The sequence below is a fragment of the Tiliqua scincoides genome, chromosome 2 (assembly GCF_035046505.1).
Source record: "Tiliqua scincoides isolate rTilSci1 chromosome 2, rTilSci1.hap2, whole genome shotgun sequence".
Lineage (NCBI taxonomy): Eukaryota > Metazoa > Chordata > Lepidosauria > Squamata > Scincidae > Tiliqua > Tiliqua scincoides.
Window position 1 is genome coordinate 205,168,361 of NC_089822.1, and position 17,598 is coordinate 205,185,958.

A 17,598-nucleotide genomic window follows, 5' to 3' on the forward strand; every position below is an offset into this window, starting at 1 on the left:
AATGGGCTATGTCAGATGCAAGGGAGGGCACCAGGATGAGGTCTCTTGTTATCTGGTGTGCTCCCTGGGGCATTTGGTGGGCTACGGTGAGATACAGGAAGCTGGACTAGATGGGCCTATGGCCTGATCCAGTGGGACTGTTCTTATCTTCTTATGTTTTATTGTTTAAAAAGGATTCCTTTATTCATAGCAAAGTAAGGCCATAACTACTTGTTTTCAAGTTAACAAGTGTTGTGTGTGAGCAGACAGAGGTGTGTGTGAGGGAATTCTTCTTTACAACCTAGTCTTCAAGCATCCCCTCTGCCATCACCACCCAGGATCATTTTTGGTCTTGGAACTAGCTGGAGAGATAATGTGGAGGGAACAAAGATGGGTGAGTGCTACAAAAGAACTGGTGGGCAGAAGTGTTAAGCATCCCCTTCACACATAGTGCAATTCCGTACATGTCTGCTCACAAGTAAGTCCCACTATGTTCGGTGGGGCTTACTTCCGGGTAAGTATACCTATGATTGCAGCCTAATACTTCTCTGATCTTGTAAGCATTAGAAAGCAAAGATAAGGTTGGAAACGCAATGTTTGTCTGTGATGCGTAGTTGCTCCCTAAGCATGTGCCACAGAGGTTGTCTGTATGTTAATCCTGTCTTGCACTTCAGTTTTCCTGCTGAAGTAAGCGTCCCTCTGGTGGTCATCCCTCTGGTAGCTATTGAAAAACTTGGTGTTAGCAGTGGAGAACGGAATTCAGGTCTGCATTCTTTGTCATTTGATTGAGCAAAAACTGCAGGTTGTGTGCTAATTTGTAAACTGCCTGTGAAAAAGACATAGAAAGTTCTGGTTTTGTTCATTCTAGGAAAATGCAAAGGTATATACACAAAACATATAATATCTTCTGCACATACATGGCGGTCTATTAAGCAGTAACTTTTTTTTTTTTTGCAAAGGTGATTCATGAGTTGCTGCTTCAGTTCCTTGAAACACACTGCAGAGCAGGTACTGTAAACAGAAACTGGATTCATCTTCATTGATTCCAAAACCTTTCTTAAGGACTAGATTAACCAGGCCTATTCAAACTGAGGTCCAGATTCTCAGGTGGGGGGGGGGGAGTACTGCCTTTTCAAATAACAGGACAAAAGTGGCCATGTTCCTCATTGTGGAAAAGCTGAAAATACAGTATTGCTGGCTTGTTCTCTATGTTGTGGCTAATGTCATACACTTGTTTGTTGCAGCAGGCTCTGTTGTTAACTGTGCAGGATTAGAGGGTGTGTCCTTGGGGCTGACTTGTGTTCTGATGTAAGTTGTTTATATAATGCTCTTGGATTGTTCAGTTTTTCACATACTTAATCTTTGTATAGGGATGATGCCAGTGGGGAAGAGTAGGTGGCTGAGAAATGTGGGGTCTCAAGTTTTCTGTGGCCTTTAGTCCAGAATTGTTCATTATTCTCTCAGGCAATGGCATCTCTTTCTGCACTTACTTGCAAAGGAATTGTTACCTTTGTGGTGTGCATGCAGAGCCCTCTAATCTAGGCCCCTCTAATTCAGCATCTTGTTTTCTCAGTGATTTAGTCAGCACAATCCTAAATTATGCCTAAATGCAATGTAGGCTTGTGCACTGCACAAGGGTGCCACATCTAAGGGGGCACCATTCACAAAGGAAGGAAGAAGGATGCTGTTGGAACGTCACTTTTGGTGAGGAGGAAGGGGCACCTTCTTCTACTACTCACAAATGTGCCTTTTTCTAACGTACATAAAGGTGCTGTATGGGTTAAGGGTACCCTGCCTAAAGTGATAGATCATATATCTTGGACATTATGATAAAAATTTGATCCTTTTATGGGTGAAATTAACTATTAGAAACAATCAACACAAGTATCCACTAATCAGCTCAGTGTGTGCAGTGTATGAAAGCTTATGCATTGGAATTTTGAACAGCAATCCAAATATATTAAATGCAACACCTAATGTCAGTTACTGATATTAGCATTATGCAACGCAGTGTTTTATACTTAATGAACACTGCTTTTTCAAAGCACTTCTGTTCAGTAATCATTGTCTGGTATGAAAGCAGATTCCAAGATGTTCTCGCTCTCTAAAAAGATTTCTGTCACTAGCACCCTTTTGACTATACACATTGAACCAACAAAAATATGAAGATTACTTTGTGTACTAAGATTATTATTTTGTTTCATTTTGCAGTGCAAGAATTACAGTTACAAATTGATGCCTTGACACATATACCATTCTCTTTGAAACTTTAATTTTGGCCATTTTCTCCAGGTAGTTCATTGCTACTGAGGACCATATGCGGAATGAAGTTGTATGAGAGTCATATTGGATATTGTCTTTTTCATATCGTCTTTAATTAATTAGCAACAAACCACACAATTCTCATGCCCCCAAATGTGCCGCCTCCATTTTTTGCAACAATTATTGTATTTAAAGCCTCTGGAGGTACATAGTTCTTTGTATAGCTCCACTGCGCTAGCATATATACTGTATAAATAATAAATTTCCTTCATTCTTGCAAACATTAGGAAAGCTTTCCTTTTCTTCTCTCCCTTGTTCCAGCAATGCTCTGTCATTTTTGAAACTTCAGTTTGTTTATTTTTAGCTTTAGAGGCTGTGTACTTTCCCTGGAGCATGCATCTTGGTAGATTTTTTTTTTTTAAGGGAGGGGATACACAGCTAGATAAGGTTTCCCAATGCTTCCCCAGTTGCTATGGTACTTAACAGGAGTGTATTGGAATAGCATGCAAAGTCTAAAATGTAATTGTCTGATATTGTCATGTCATGCATTGTCTGATATTGTTGAAAGGTCGCCCCATGAATGTGCCATATGAATATGCATAAATTATCCTCATGCCTGCAGATATCTCAGCTCTGCAGTGGTTTGCTTTCGTCTCTTACTGGTATGCTTTTTTGACAATGCCAGTTCACTTTCTTTCTTATTCTATTCCCATGCCAACCACTTCTATCTCATTCAGATTTCAGCACCATATGTCATATGAGATATTCTTACATGTAATGGAGATGAGGGCTAATTAATGACCCAGCAGATGAGGGCATCTGGTAGAATTTCCATTGAACACAGATATATAGTCTGTTTTTGAGAGTTTATGAAAAATTTAGGCTTATTTTTCCAACAGTCTAGAAGAGGTGACTCTGGGAGCTTCAGGGGTTCCCCAATGCTTATCATGTCCCAGAGATCTGACTCTCTTGTTGGTTGGGATTCATGCTATAACTGCTTAATTCAGCCAATTCAAATGAAGAAACCAAGCCCTGAACATCAGGGATTCTCATTTATGTTTCTCCTGTGCTAAAATGTAGCAGTCTTGTTTACTACATGAGAGTAAAGGTGGCTTAACAAAACTGCTGAGTCACTTTGCTCTGTCAATTTTTAGCAGGAAAAAACATGACACAGATTACAAGGCTGATCTGAGCTAAGTGATCCTGATTTTTCCTGTTCTGGCCTCTAGGCTGAAAGGTAGGTATATTTCAAATTATAAAACAGTTGTTTTCCCCCACTATGTTGCAGTAATTCACTGTGCAGTTCTATGCATAATGTTCAACTGAGCCTACTCTCAGCAAAGTATGTATAGGATTTTAGCCTCAGTGTGCTACAAATAACTAACATGGACAGGCAGACTAGTAAATATTTTTGTGTGCTTGTAAGCATAGTTAATTGCAGTTAAACATTACCACTGGTAACAAAAGTCACCTCTCGCTTGGGAGAAGTCACATAATTTGTCTCTTCGAAGGAAATTATTTTATGAAACTGCCACACTATACGACATTTTACATTTTGAACATAACTAAGTAAATTCACCTTTGTTTTCTGAAAATGTTATGTAACCAGCTGTGTTTGGTGAATCTTTTTGTAATGGCCAATGTACCTCAAAGAAGCCCTGATAAACAGGTATAGACTCAGTATCTGTTAGATGATAGATCTATTATCCTCCAGTCCAGCACATGGCACAGAATCTATGACACTAACATCCTGTGTGTGTGTGTTTTAAGAGGAAAATTAAAGACAAGAGCTTCCTCCAAGTTACTCTAAAGGTCTTGACAGCTATAACAATGTTTTAAAGGCTTGACAAGTGGGGGCCAGTTAGTGGACTGGGACCCAGATCGGGACCTCAGTCATATTGTGTAGACTTCCAGTCATCCTGGCAAAGGGGCATAAAACCAGACCAACAAAAAGAGGATCATACCTGTAGTGTCAAAATGAGCCATACCTAATGAACTAAGCTTTCTGGCTTTAACTAACAAAAGCAAACCATAACGCAGTCTATCCCAGGTCAGAGATGGTCCATCTGAGGGCTAAACAGAGTGACCAGAAACCAAACCTCTCAGTGCCCCTTCCCACTTCTAAAAGTAGACAACACCCAGTTGGGATAGAGTTCTTGCAACCCAAGTAATGACCTGAGCCTTCCCTTATTTGCATTATTTTTCACTCACCAGGATTGCAGTTTGTGAAACCAGGTGCACTGAATGTCAAACCATTCTCTTCTCTTTGTAAACCAGTAAAAGAGCCACCACATTTGAAGTGAAAATATGAACATTATTTAATAACTGATCCTCTGTAATAAACAATTTGAAAATATTTTACAAGGAATCACGCACACAATATTTTACAAAGATTTTAGTCTTTTTTAAATTTTCCAACTCTTCTGTACAAAAAAAAAGATTAAAATAAAAAAAAAACTTGAAAGAAAACTTTTCAGATGGGGAATGATAGAAATTTGTTCCCAGCAGCTGAAGGAACAGCCACTTGATGCTTTGCTTTTTTCTTTTCTTTTTTTAACTTAAAATATAATATATATATTATAGTTATGTATATTTCTGGTTTTTTTTTTTTTCATTTTTCTCAAATGAGCAGCACCCGACTAGACTACAGATTTACACACACTCCCGGTAACACAGAGCCAGCCATCTGGTCAAAGCACGGTTCCCATAGACATAACCAAACACACACTGAAAAAGCTACACGCAAAACGACCTTTAATTAACCTTGTCATTATTAGTGAATTGCCTCCCTGCCCCCTGGGCTCTGGAGTCAAACTTCCAAGGCCATGACAAAGTCATGGACCTCCCCCTCCCTTTCCCACCCCCCTGCCCCACCACAAATTGTTTTACTCAAATGAATTTTAAAATGGACTAAGCAGGTGAGGTGTTTTGAATCATTGCTATCTCTCACTACTGTTAACCACTGGTTAGCAGCACACCGCACGTAGGAAACGCTAAGCTGGCCTCTATCCATTGCTAGAAGGTCTGCTAGAAGGAGGGTCACTAACTGGAACAGACTAGCTCAAAGACAGGCTTTGTCCATCTATAGGCTCCCCTGCACTGGCTATGTCTGTTGCACCTTAGAACAGTGGTTCCCAAACTGGTGGGTCGTGACCTACCAGTCTGGGAAGCACTGGCCAATGCCCCTTTAAGGGACGGGGGAGGGACAGCAAAATGATCCCCAGGATTGAGATGTTACTGGGATTGTGAGGCAGGTTTTCTACTTACCTGCACCAGTGCTGCAAACCTGAGGAGTTGGGTGTGTGTGTGTGCAGGAAGCCCTCCACAGGGCTTCCCGTGCCTGCAAAACTGAAAAAGAAAAAAAGGGCACTTCCAGTTTCGTCACGAAAACGAGAGGTGCCCTTTTTTCTTTTTTTAATGCTTTTGCATGCATTGGGAGCCCTGTGAAGGGCTCCCTACACCTCCTGACCCTCCCAGGATTGCTGGCTGCAGGTAAGTAGAAAACCCCCTTCCAGACCTGGCAACAGCTTGATCTTTGAGCTGTTGCCTTCCCCCCTCCCCTGCAACAACTTACAGTGCTCCCAACTCCCTTGTAGGTAAGCACAGCCTTAGAGGTCTCCATCTTGTGCAGCTCCATTGTGTCTCTAGCACTTTTTTCTACTTTATTGAATTCAGAGATCAGCTTAATGTCTAGTTCCTGACTACAGCATCCCACTACTGTTTATAAGACTCTTTTCCTGTTCCAGACATTCCTCCACTTTCAGTTAAAATTCCTTTAATTGTTCTTGTTCCATGCTCTGTCACTTTCTTTCCAGAAACTATTTCTCCATCTTAAAGATTTGGGGACATGTTTACTATTTCAAATTTATTAATTACATTCTGTGAGGCTACCAGTTTTGCTAGGTTGGAGATAAAAGGCAAGCCATCTCGTGTTCTTGGCTTCCCTTTTCTCTAGTCCCTTCTTCAGTTACCATTCTCACCCAACTTCAAAGGACAAAGCTGGAATGGAGACAAGAGGAAGGCTTATTGACATACAAGGATAACTCTTACTCTAGGGGACATAGCTCTGACCATTGGGACTCTATGATAACCTACAAGCAACACAAGCTGAGCTGGGGCTGGGATTTCCAGCCCTCCTTTAAATTTCTGAATCTCTATTTGGAAAGAGCTGGATGTTGGGTAGATCAGCCATGTACACATATTTACAAATACACCTGAAAATCTCATTTTTAGAAGGCAAACATCACTGCTGCAGTAGGGGAATAACTAGGGTACTTCTTTCCATCTTCAGTCCTGCCCATAATGTCATGCCATCAGCTCATGCACAAACACGAATTTTAAAAAATAACGAAATGTTAAGTAAAAAGGATAATTCATTTGCATTAACAAATTCAACTTCTCTCAGCCTTTTTCATTTAGGAATACAGTAATTCATTGTCCAAATACTTTCCTGCTCTGGCTGTGAAACCCATTGAGAACAAGGCCTCAGTTGCGTTCTTGTAGCCATTGTGAAAAATGTGAGGAAGGGGTACTGCTGAACTGAAAGGTGAGTACTAGGCAAGGGAGCCCTTTTGCCCAAAGAACTTTTTGCTTTGGCCCTGACCAGTAATGTCTAAACATGGTTTCCACAAAATTCCACATCAGGGGATTGGAGTACGGCAGCACCTCAATCACTTCTGGTACTTGCTGCTTCCTGATTGGTCAAAAGTGGCTGAATCCCCTTTGATACTGAGGTTTGATCAGGGTATGTGCTGAAAATGGGAAATGCCATATTTCAGTCTGTGGTCTGCCTGATATGGGGTCATGTGGAAATCTTCTGTTTCATCTCCAATGATCTCTGTTGAGCTATCTTCACTTGAATGGGAGACAAGGTGCCAGGAAGGTATAGAGCTGTCAGTAGGACAGAGATGCTACACAGAGCTACAGAAAAAGGTGAGGCTTGAACCAGATAATTCCTCTTCCTAATCTCTGCAAGGCAGTTTGAAAATTTAATGTATTAACAGCAGCATATGAACAGATACCACAGTCCTTAGCAAGGATTCATTTAAATAGCTAAGCAGAGGTCAAAATATTATGGGCTGGAATATTAAGAACCACTGCAAGTCACTGGGAGACTACAAGACACAGATTAGGCAATGTTGACCAATTGCTGATCTTTCACAGCGATGCTGGATCTTGAGTAATTCGTCCAGCAACAACTCCCATAATCGCTTTACCCTGACATGGAAAGTAGAATGTTATTGTCTTAGACTTCACATAGACATACATAGTTTAAATGCTTAGACTACATAGTGCATAATTAGTCTATGGAATTAATTGCTCCAAAATGTGGCCTGGCCACAAGCTTGCCTGGCTTTAAAATTAATAGGGGACATATCTGTTAGTGGCTACTAGTCATGATGACTATGCGTTATTCCAGGTTCAGTGGCACAATACTCTCCTGCAACTGGTATTCAGAGGCAATGATGGGAGAGGTATATGCCTTTGTCTCCTGGTTGTGAGCTTTCCAGAGGCAGGTGGTGGTTCACTGTGCAAAGAGGCCTGTCTCTTCATAGCAAAGGCAGGTGAAAGCTAGCTCACCCTAGTGGAGGAGAAATGGTGGCTATTCCTGTTTTTAGGATATGTTTCCAAGGGTGATGTTCAAGGTGGCCAGGTGGGACACTGGCCCAGGGCATATATGCTCATGACCCACCTGGCTAAGCTGACCCCTGAATCTTCAGTACCGTCAAATTCTACCAGGAAGCAGTGTAGGGCTATGGTTCAGGGCCCTGAACAGTCTGGTACTGTCACTGTACAAATTTGTGATGAAGCTTTGTAAGGTGTCTACAGGTTGGAAATCAGCGTTTCTAAGGGCATGAACCAAAGTATGAACACCAACAAAATTTTTCAGTATAATCTCAGTGGATGTTACAGCAGGTCTTGTGTAAGTGTACAATAGCTATTTCTTGGTCAGCTGTTGTCTATACTGCCAATGTGGAAAATTATTCAGAAGCGGGGAAGGCCCTAACAAACTCGGCTTTCTCCACCCAGATAAAAACATAGCCAGTTCTCTGCTGGCTCTCTTAATAAGCATGTATGCTCATTCTCCATCCCCAAATATCTGTTACTAATTAGCTACACCCTATAAATGTACACTGGCTCCAGAGCACTAGCCAAATAATCATAGACAAAGGGGCATAAGGGAAACTATGGTTTTAGTCAGACTAAAGTGGAACAAACAGGGTTTTCAGCCAAGCACACTATATACAGTTGCCCACATCACAAAACAGTCACACAATTTGGCACAATTTGGTCATCTCTGCACAAAAGAGATCAGCAAGATATTAAGAGTGCATCCACAGCCAGTACAATTGATGACTGCTGGGAGTATATCCAAATGGAGTATAATGATTCTCTCTGTGTGTGTATCTCTCAGGTAGAGTAAGAGCAATTTATAACTTCTCTGTTTACTTCTCTAGAATTTTGCACAAGGTCATTAAAGCAAAACGATTACCCTTAGGATCACTGGTGGTAACAGCAAACACACCATGGTGTATGTGCTAAAGGTCTATTTCCGGATCTCTCAGCCAGAGTTTTCTACAATAGGCAGTTCCCTCTTGCATATATTTTGCACTGTACTGGTCTATTTATTATAGATATCTGACTAGATTTCACGCTCACCCTCCATTCAGACCAGGACCACGTATTCTCCTTCAGATCACTTCAGGAACTACATTTTGCTACAGGTACTCTCATATGGCATGCTTGGAGGCTGTTTCAGCCCATATAAGCATTGCAAGGCACACCACATCAGTATGGGTCTCCTGTCATCTGTCTTGAAGCTGTGGGGGAAATACAGGTGCACATGATGTGTGAAGTCAGCATAGAATTTTGGTATATAACCTCAATGAGGGCGGGGGAGAACTTTCCTCACATTTCTGGCACTAAAGCACCAAAACAGCACCACAGAAAGTTCCCACTCAAGACATACCATGAAGCTATTAATAACACTGGATTATTTCATTGCTTGGGAACATACATAACCAAGTAACAGCGCCATCATTCTTTGCTTTCTAGATACCCTTGTAACAAAGCAAACGAAGATGGTAACACTTTCATTCTGCATGTCAGGTGGTACATCAAAGTTTGGACTGGTCACCACCTGTTAAAGTGGTGTCTTCTTGTATAATATAGTGTGATAGCATCCGCCCCTCTTCACTTCAGCATGGTATCTTTTTCAGTGGTTGTTGCTGGTGTCTCTTCTGCATCTTTTTAAAAAAAATCATATTGAGCCCTTTGGGGACAGGGAGCCATCTATTGATTTATTTTGCTATGTCGACCACTTTGTGAACTATTTTATGTTGCAAAGCAGTGTATAAATATTAGTAACAATAATAATAAATTACTGAAAAATGCTTTTGTTTAAGGAATGATAGCATGTGAAGCTGCAATGAGGTGCACCACTGTGCACAGCATTTCATTCAGGAAAGGGTGTAACAGTAGCAATTAACTGTTTCCCACCACTGGTGTCCAATCATCTCATACTGCAGCTCTTCACAATGCCCAACAGCAAATCTCAGATTGTGGCTCTTACGCCACGTTTAGCAGAAGCAAGACAGAATCTTTCCCATTTTGCTGGCTACTCCAAGTGCAGAAACAATGCACTGGGGAACATTTGGCTGAAGAGAAGAACAGTCTGGGGATTGGAAACTTTTCGGTTTGCATTAAACACAAGGTATGTTTACTATTTGGGCACAAGTCACAGGCACAAAGGGTGGTGGCTGGCCCAGGATAAGTCCTAAACAATAAACAGCTTTTGAGGGAATTGAGCAATGAATGCTTGTTTTACAGGCTGCAGTTGATTGTGCCACTGCTGCCTGTAATAATAATCCAGCAGTGGCATGTGTGCCTGCAGAACCAGTCTGGAGAGTTTGAGTTGAATGGCAAGTGCCGTAACAACTTTCACTATGATTCAGTCTCACATTTCCTTGCAAAAGTACACAGAGATTGAAAATAACCAACAGTCTGCAAAGCACCTGCTTTTAGAGGCCTGGTTATATCACCACTGTTATTTCCAGCATTGATTAGATGGAGGGTATCTTAAAGGTACTTTTCTGTTTCTGCACAAAATCCAGGAAGAAAACTTTTGGCTATCATCTTTGTGGGTTGGTTTGGCATAGATTGTGGCCACTGCTAGTAGTGGTGTACAAAAGGGGCAGGATGAAGTAGGAAGGAGGTCACCTTAGTCTTGGCCAACTCCAACCTCATGGCCCACCTAAATAGTAGCATGCTGCTGAAATTCCAGAGTGTTGGGAAGAAAAGTTATAAATGTATTTGCTTGATTACCCAAACATTACATGAGGAACAGGAGAGGCAAGGAACAGAGGCTATCATGTTCCAGTTCATGTTGTCCATTAGAATTATGGACCTTGCTATTCATTTTGCCAATAATGGTGAGAACCACTGCCCCCTCCAACCTTGAATGAGTTTCTAGAATTGTGTGCACAAGGATCCTCACATGCTTCCTTCTCCCAGCTAACTCCACATCTTCTTAGTATGAAGTTGGTGGTTTAAATAAATAATACTGACCATAAAATTCAAGTCAAATCCTTTTTTTTTCCTTTGTGTCTTTGTTGCTGACAATGAATACTATAATTTGTCATTCTAAAATGCTTGGAAATTAGATGTAGAAAGATCTAGTTTAAAATCTTCAGGCTAAAAATAATAATTTAAAATTGATCTGAGATGGGATCTAACTAATGAGATTCAGCAACAATGGCCTTGGAAAGCACAGAGTGGATTGGGTGGAATGGAGATGCCGCAGTGACATCCTAGGATTACTTTGAGTTTAACAAGGCATTGGAATTGGCTGCAAAGTTAACTAGACTACAGAATCAATTTGGCAAGAGTATACCATTTTTTTCTGCTCTATTAATTTTTGTTGTTTTTGTTGCTGTTTGGATGATTGGGATGGGAAGATAAATTGTTTCAAACACAATAGTAATTTGTCAGCATTGTTGATTAAATACTTTTAAGACAATAAAATGAAGAGACATCTCCTGATGAAATTTGACAAAAGTCTCCCAGAATTCCACAGATTCAATGGGAAAAGGAATTATGAGGCCACTGTTCTTCATATTTGGCCAACAGCTCAATGGGTGGACAAGGGAGCAATGAATCAAAGCTCAGAGATGTTCACTGTGTGGAGAAGATCACAATGGTTCGTGTTTCCCCAAGTCTTGCTCAGAGCTCTGTTTGCACAACCTGCTGTACAGAGACACTGGAAGGGTAAGGAGGGGATGGGGGGAAAGCGAGAAACAAACAATGAGAATAGCTTCTGGACTTCTGAGTGAAGAGAGAGATCCTCATGCCGAGGTGTAGCCAGAGCTGATGAGATTAGGCAGCTGCCCTCCTCTGGCAAGTCTGAAGGGGATGGAGATGGTGCATTAAAGAAAAATGGATGGACTAGATTAAATGGATGTTTCAAAGGCAAGGTGCCAAGGGTAGCGGGTAATGACTGGCAGTCAAATAGAGGAGAAGCAGCTGCAGAGATAACAAGATACTCAAGGAAGGTTGAAAGGAGGCCCCTCTGCCACAGTCTGTTGTATCTTCCTGTGGAAACAAAAAAGTGAGATCTGGTCATCTCTATGTGGATAGGGCTGTTTAAGTTGCTTTCTCTTCACCACTCACTGCACATTTCAAGGAGATTTTTGTTTTGCAAGGTAAATATCTTTTTGTGAACAGTGACTCTCATACATATTCTGTTGAAATTACATTTACCCTATGCCTTGCCTGAGTTGTCATGGAATGTTAACTGTACTTTTGCCATTCTTTTAGAGACAAGGAGGACAGTATTCTACTTTTAAGACAGAGAGCTGAAGTACAAGGGCCTTCACACTAGGTTCTCTGAGGAACAGGTGGTAAAGTCTGTCACCTCTCAGACAGTCCCTGGCTAGAGTTCCATTTCTGGATTTTGCAACTGGATTACAATTCCCATTATTCTCCCCTTTCCCCCACCATGTTTCTTGTTTGGTAAGATGTTGTAAAGAAATATTACTGCATAGCAAACTGGCCACTTGAACTGGCAGGCTCAGGGCACGATCCTTACCTTTTCCTTGGTTGGTGCAGAACCCTTGCACTTGCCTGGGAATAGCAGATCCCACCGAGGCAGGGGTAAGTAAGCACTGGCTGAGGATGGCCAGTGCGGGAGATTGGAGACAGTGGTGGAAGGGCAGAACGAGAGTGCTCTTGGGTGGGGGGAAGGCAGCCGATGGGTGGACCAGGCCTGGGAGGGGGTGGGTGGGACTGGCCTTGGCAACTTAGGCCGGATCTTAACTCCAGTCCCCAGCCCAATCAGCCTTACATGGGGATTTGCATCAGTGAATTTGCTGGTGCAGATCCAAGCAGCCCCATAGGAGTGACTGGTGTGCAACACGGGGTAAGGGGATATACATCCCCTTACTCCAAGTTGCACCACAGCCACCTCTTAACCTGCACTGGCTAGTTAGGATTGGGCTGATAGGCACATATCCATGAACAGATTAGCTAATCGGTGAATTACCCAGTTTGTCATTGTGAGTGATAAGATGACTGGAGCCCTCCACATCAATGGCAGTTTGAGAAGGAAGCCTAGGGCCTGTTGTTTCAACCCCTGCTTTCTCAAATCCCAGGATAGTCTCCTAGTGGAGTAAAGCCATTTCAGTTGTATCTCTGCATGCACTGGGCAGTCTTCTCCTACTTACCGTTGCATTGTAGTCAAAACAGACGTGGGGACCTTTTCGATACCGTGGCTTGTCTACTAACTCACATTGATTGGGATCTCTTGGTGGAGCTTTGCATTGTCAAGGAAATGCAGCACAAGGCAATAAACCTGCTTCCAGGAATATGGAAAGGAGCAGGTTTAAATAAAGGGGTGCATGAAGACTAGTTGCAGCCTGCCAAACAGGAGGACCAGGCTTTAGGGAAGAATTACAGTTCTGCAGAACAGCAACCCCTCAAAATCAAGTGCATGTTCCACAACCTGTGTGTGTGTGAGAGAGAGGGAGAAGGCACAATTGGCAGGAAGAAGGAGGGGTTAACTCCGCCAGTGTTCTCTGGTTCTCCTCAGCAAATATCCCTTAACCCATTTTTGCTCGGCCCACAGATGTACACATTTGGTCCCTGTTGCATGTATGCAATGTTGGGCAGAAATGGCTTAAGGCCATTCCCTTCCCCACACAGACACATGAACTTACTTCCACTTTTGGAATCCAGTGGGATAAATTTTGGGGGGTGGTGGTGGTGGTAATAAGGTCATTTCTAGCCTGCCTTTCTGCTCCAAAAACTAGACTAGTTAATGATGACAAAGAAAAAGAATCTTAAATTTAAAAAAGGTAGCAGCCAATAAAGTGCTACTAGAGATAGCTGCTCCCAAATAACCTAAAGCAGGAGAGAGTGCCATCTTGCAAATATTCTCACTGTTGGTATATTTTGAGTGAGCATCTGAACCATGCAGTAAAAGATATAGGAATTCAACAGTACAGAGTTACATGTGGCATTGCTCTTCTGCTGGCTCTCCGCAGGGGTTGCATTTTGTCTTCTGCCATTTTCCTGGCTCTCTACAGCTGGCAAACCCCTCTTTTGTCTCTGAAGGCCAGTTCCAAAATGGTTGGTACCACCCCTTTTCCTGATGTTTGCGGTAGACTTCCACCCCCTGTATGGCCACATTTCCCTTTCACATGTATAGTACTAATAGTACTCACAACTAATTGTATTAACAGGTATGGAGTCTCCATATGTCTCATCTGCCTGCGGGACCCTGGTCATGTGGATGTAATAGGAACATCAGAGCAATCACATAAAATCTCTCTAGGGAGCCATTTATAGAAAAGTTCAGTAGACAAACACTAGTGAATGATAATCAGCCCTGTGAAAAAACGCCATGGCAAACATTATGTTGAAACTGATTCCGCATAATGTAATAGAGCTAAAGCCAAAACTGAGCAGCAAAGGATACCCTTTATCTCTGCTTGGAGAAGCTTGGTGGATTCACACTGACTGCATATTGGCTTTTCTGCTACAACAAACAGAAGGTTGGTGCTGGCAAGCCTTTGTGCATGGAATAGCCTGGAGAAGAAAAAAGGGGTCAGGGGGAGGAAGAGGAAGTGCTACTATCATGCCATTTTTCATTTTTACTATTTTTACTTTGCTCCCAATTGTCACAACAACTCCACATACGAAATGAAAATTAGAAGTTTTGTTGACTTTATGGCAAGACAGAGCTGCTTCTCAGAGCTTGCTATTTTCTGAACTTGGGTGCACATGCCCAAGTACAAAATACATGCAGGTTGCATCAAATATAGCTGGTGCACATCTGTATAAGATTCACCACATTTCCCTTGGAAGTTCATACCAGTGGCAGTGGAGGAAGGAGTGGGTCCCCATTCGTGTGTACAGTATTTGGAAGGGAAACATGATTAATAATACATGCATGCACCATTTATATTTGCTCAGCTTCTTTAGGCAAACTTTGTCTCTCAGGGTACATCCACACCACAGCCTGGTTTCATAGTCAACACCCTTTTCACAAGAAACCCTGGTAATTGTAATTCCATGGGGGGGGGGCAGGGGGTTGCAGGGATAATACATTCAGAGAGATGGAAGGGACCTTCATGGTCATGTAGTCCAACTCCCTGCTTGAAGCAGGAAAACCTTGGGTAGACCATAACAATATTTTATTTTTCACGTTTATACTGGCCTTCCTCCAGGGAGCTCGGGGGGGGGGGTGTACATAATTCCTTCCCTCCTTTTGTTCTCACAGCAACCCTGTGAGGTAGGTTAGACAGAGATAGTGAGTGGCCCAAGGTCCCTCAGGAAGCTTCATGACTGAATGGGGATTTGGACTTGTATCTTCTAGGTCAAGTCCAACTCCCGACCCACTACGCAATCCTGGTAATAATAAAGTATCTCCAAAAAGTGCATGTCAAATATCTGCTTGAAGACATCCAGCGAGGGAGAACCCACCACTTCCCTCAGTCATTGATTACATTGTCAAACTGCTCTTATCATTAATAATTTCTTCCTGATAGCCAAGTGAAATTTCCCCTTCTACAGCTTAAGCCAATTGGATCTAGTTCTGCTCTTTGAGACACCAGACAACAAATCTTTGCCTTCTTCCAAGTGACAGCCCCCATGGTATTTAAAGAGCACCATTATGTCCGTCCATCCCCGGCCTCCTTTTCTCCAGGCTAAACATACCACATTCTCTCAACCTTTCTTCAGAGGACACCAAACATCCTTATTCCCCTTCTCTGAACCTTTGCCAGTTTGGCTGCATCCTTCTTAAGATATGGTACCCAGAACTTGGACACAGTACAGTTAGATGATATCTGACCAGTGCAAGGTAAAATGGAACCACTACAGGGGGCTCCCCTTATCTGTGGATCCCGTAACCACAGATTCACTTATCTGCAGATGCTAGAGGGCTTCCCGCGTCCTCCAGAGGCAAGGGGAGTTTAGCTCTTCTAGCCTCTGGAGGTCGTCTGAGCCCTGCAGAAGCCACACATGTCTGCTCATGGCCTCTGCAGGCTTCAGAATGACTATTAGAGTGAAAAAGTCACTTCCATATTTTCAGCAAAGTGACTTTTTATGCTTTTAAAAGGCATTATGAGGGCCAGAGAAGCCCTCTGGGGTTGTCATTGCCAGTTACTTCTGGGTTCGGAGGCCCAAAATGCTGCTTCAAAGAGAGGTAAGGGGGGGTCAGGACGGGCAAGAGGGCTTTTCCCAGTACGGAAAATTCATGTGCTGGAGCTCTTTTTGACATGCTGTGTCTCCAACTGCTGTTTGGAGTGGTTCAGCGCAATGTCCCTGCCAAGAAGCAGGCATCCCACAACATCCCAGCAAGTGCCTTGCTACACCCCACGGCATTACGATGCACAGTTTGGGAATCGCTTCTTTAATCAAAGGACTGGCTGTTAAAAGGGGTGGTGGCACCTACCTAGGGTGAGTTGCCCTGAGAACTGCACAACTGCAACTGCAACCACACACTGAGGTTGTTGCGTCAGTGAATTGGTGGTGTGCACTACGCTCCTATTTTCCTTTCTCATTGGAATTGTTTTGGATTGCACCTGTAATAGCCGCTTCTTTAGGAAGTCTCTCTTGGCTCCTTTTCCCATTAGTTCATCTACCCATGGAATCCTACCTCTGAGTTTTTTAAAACCAGCTTTCCTGAAATCTAAGTACAGGTTTCAGTACCCATGCTCTTAGCTTCCTATAAGATTGAGAGTTCCAGCATTTCATTTTCTCTTTCCCCCAAAGTTCCAACTACTTTAACCTCACTGATCAATTAAATGGTCAATCCCATTGGTTAGGATCAAATCAAGAATGGCTCCTCTCCTTGTTTATTCTTCCAATGTCTGGTGAGTGAAATCACCTTCACAATTCTCAGGATGCTATGAAGAAATCCATGACAGTCAAGCTGTATAAAATTGATACAGGTTTGTAGCGTAGACTTGTCCTCAGTGTTTGAAACAATATTGCCTTCTACTAGAAAGCAGCTGCACAGGCACACTAGGGTTTTTTTAAACACTAAAATACCCCTTTTAGGTAGCACTAATTCCAAGGCCCATTCTTTTATCCTCATTTTTTAATCTTTTATCCTGGAAAAGAGACCATGAGCAGGAGGTGGCAATAGGATGTGCCACCTTCTGGATACTCAAGAGTTTTGGTTAGCTACTATGAACCGTTGTAGTGGGGAGATATTCTTCCACTGACCTGGAGCAATTTCCACAGTCAATTATGGTATTGTAAGTGTAATTAACTGTACTAAAGTAGTACTGCGTCTGCTTCATGATGCAGCTGGTCTCTTTGGACTCCATGCCATTTGCTGTGACATCCTCTGTTGGAACACACACCAGAGTAGAATGTAATGAAAATAAGAAATACTTCCTGTTTCATCCACATTAAGTATTCTTCTCTAAGTTTGTGTCTAAGTTGCTACCAATAATTGTGCAAGTAGCAAAATCACAGTATATCCTGTTCTTTCTATTGAACCTTATGTTTCTTCCCCTGCCAGCCAAAAATTTGTACTTTACTGAATACATGTCAGTCTTTCTGGAATTGATTTAAACCAGAGGTTCCCAATCTATAGGTGCCTATGGACCACTGCGGCAAAAATTGGAATAATCATGGACCACATGCAACTCCCACCCTGCACAAAAAAATACAATTAAATTTGTAATAATTAGAGAAGATTTATTAGAGATGTATTTGATTTTTATACATAGAGAAGATTTGTGAGTTGCTGCTTTTGTTGCTGGCTGTGGATGTGGGCAGTCCATTCTTGGTCCCCTCTGTGGTCTGTGGAGAAGTGTATCTCAAGCAAATGCTCCCCCGTGGACT

General features: G+C 42.4%; 1 protein-coding gene and 1 long non-coding RNA gene across 2 annotated transcripts in view; one reads left to right on the forward strand and one right to left on the reverse strand.

Moving 5' to 3' along the window:
• The window catches only part of LOC136639766 (uncharacterized), a 52,601-nt gene that overhangs the window by 2,551 nt on the left and 32,452 nt on the right, over positions 1-17,598 (forward strand). The window contains exon 2 of the long non-coding RNA XR_010793721.1: positions 939-987. This is a non-coding gene — a long non-coding RNA (uncharacterized lncRNA). The remainder of the gene's footprint in view (positions 1-938; positions 988-17,598) is intronic.
• Positions 11,704-17,598, reverse strand: part of CACNA2D2 (calcium voltage-gated channel auxiliary subunit alpha2delta 2) — a 632,244-nt gene continuing 626,349 nt past the window's right edge. Inside the window, exons 35-38 of the mRNA XM_066614251.1 lie at positions 16,972-17,095; positions 14,216-14,325; positions 12,963-13,051; positions 11,704-11,832 (exon numbers count right to left, since the gene is read on the reverse strand). Of these exons, the coding sequence (XP_066470348.1) occupies positions 11,704-11,832; positions 12,963-13,051; positions 14,216-14,325; positions 16,972-17,095 (452 nt within the window). The remainder of the gene's footprint in view (positions 11,833-12,962; positions 13,052-14,215; positions 14,326-16,971; positions 17,096-17,598) is intronic.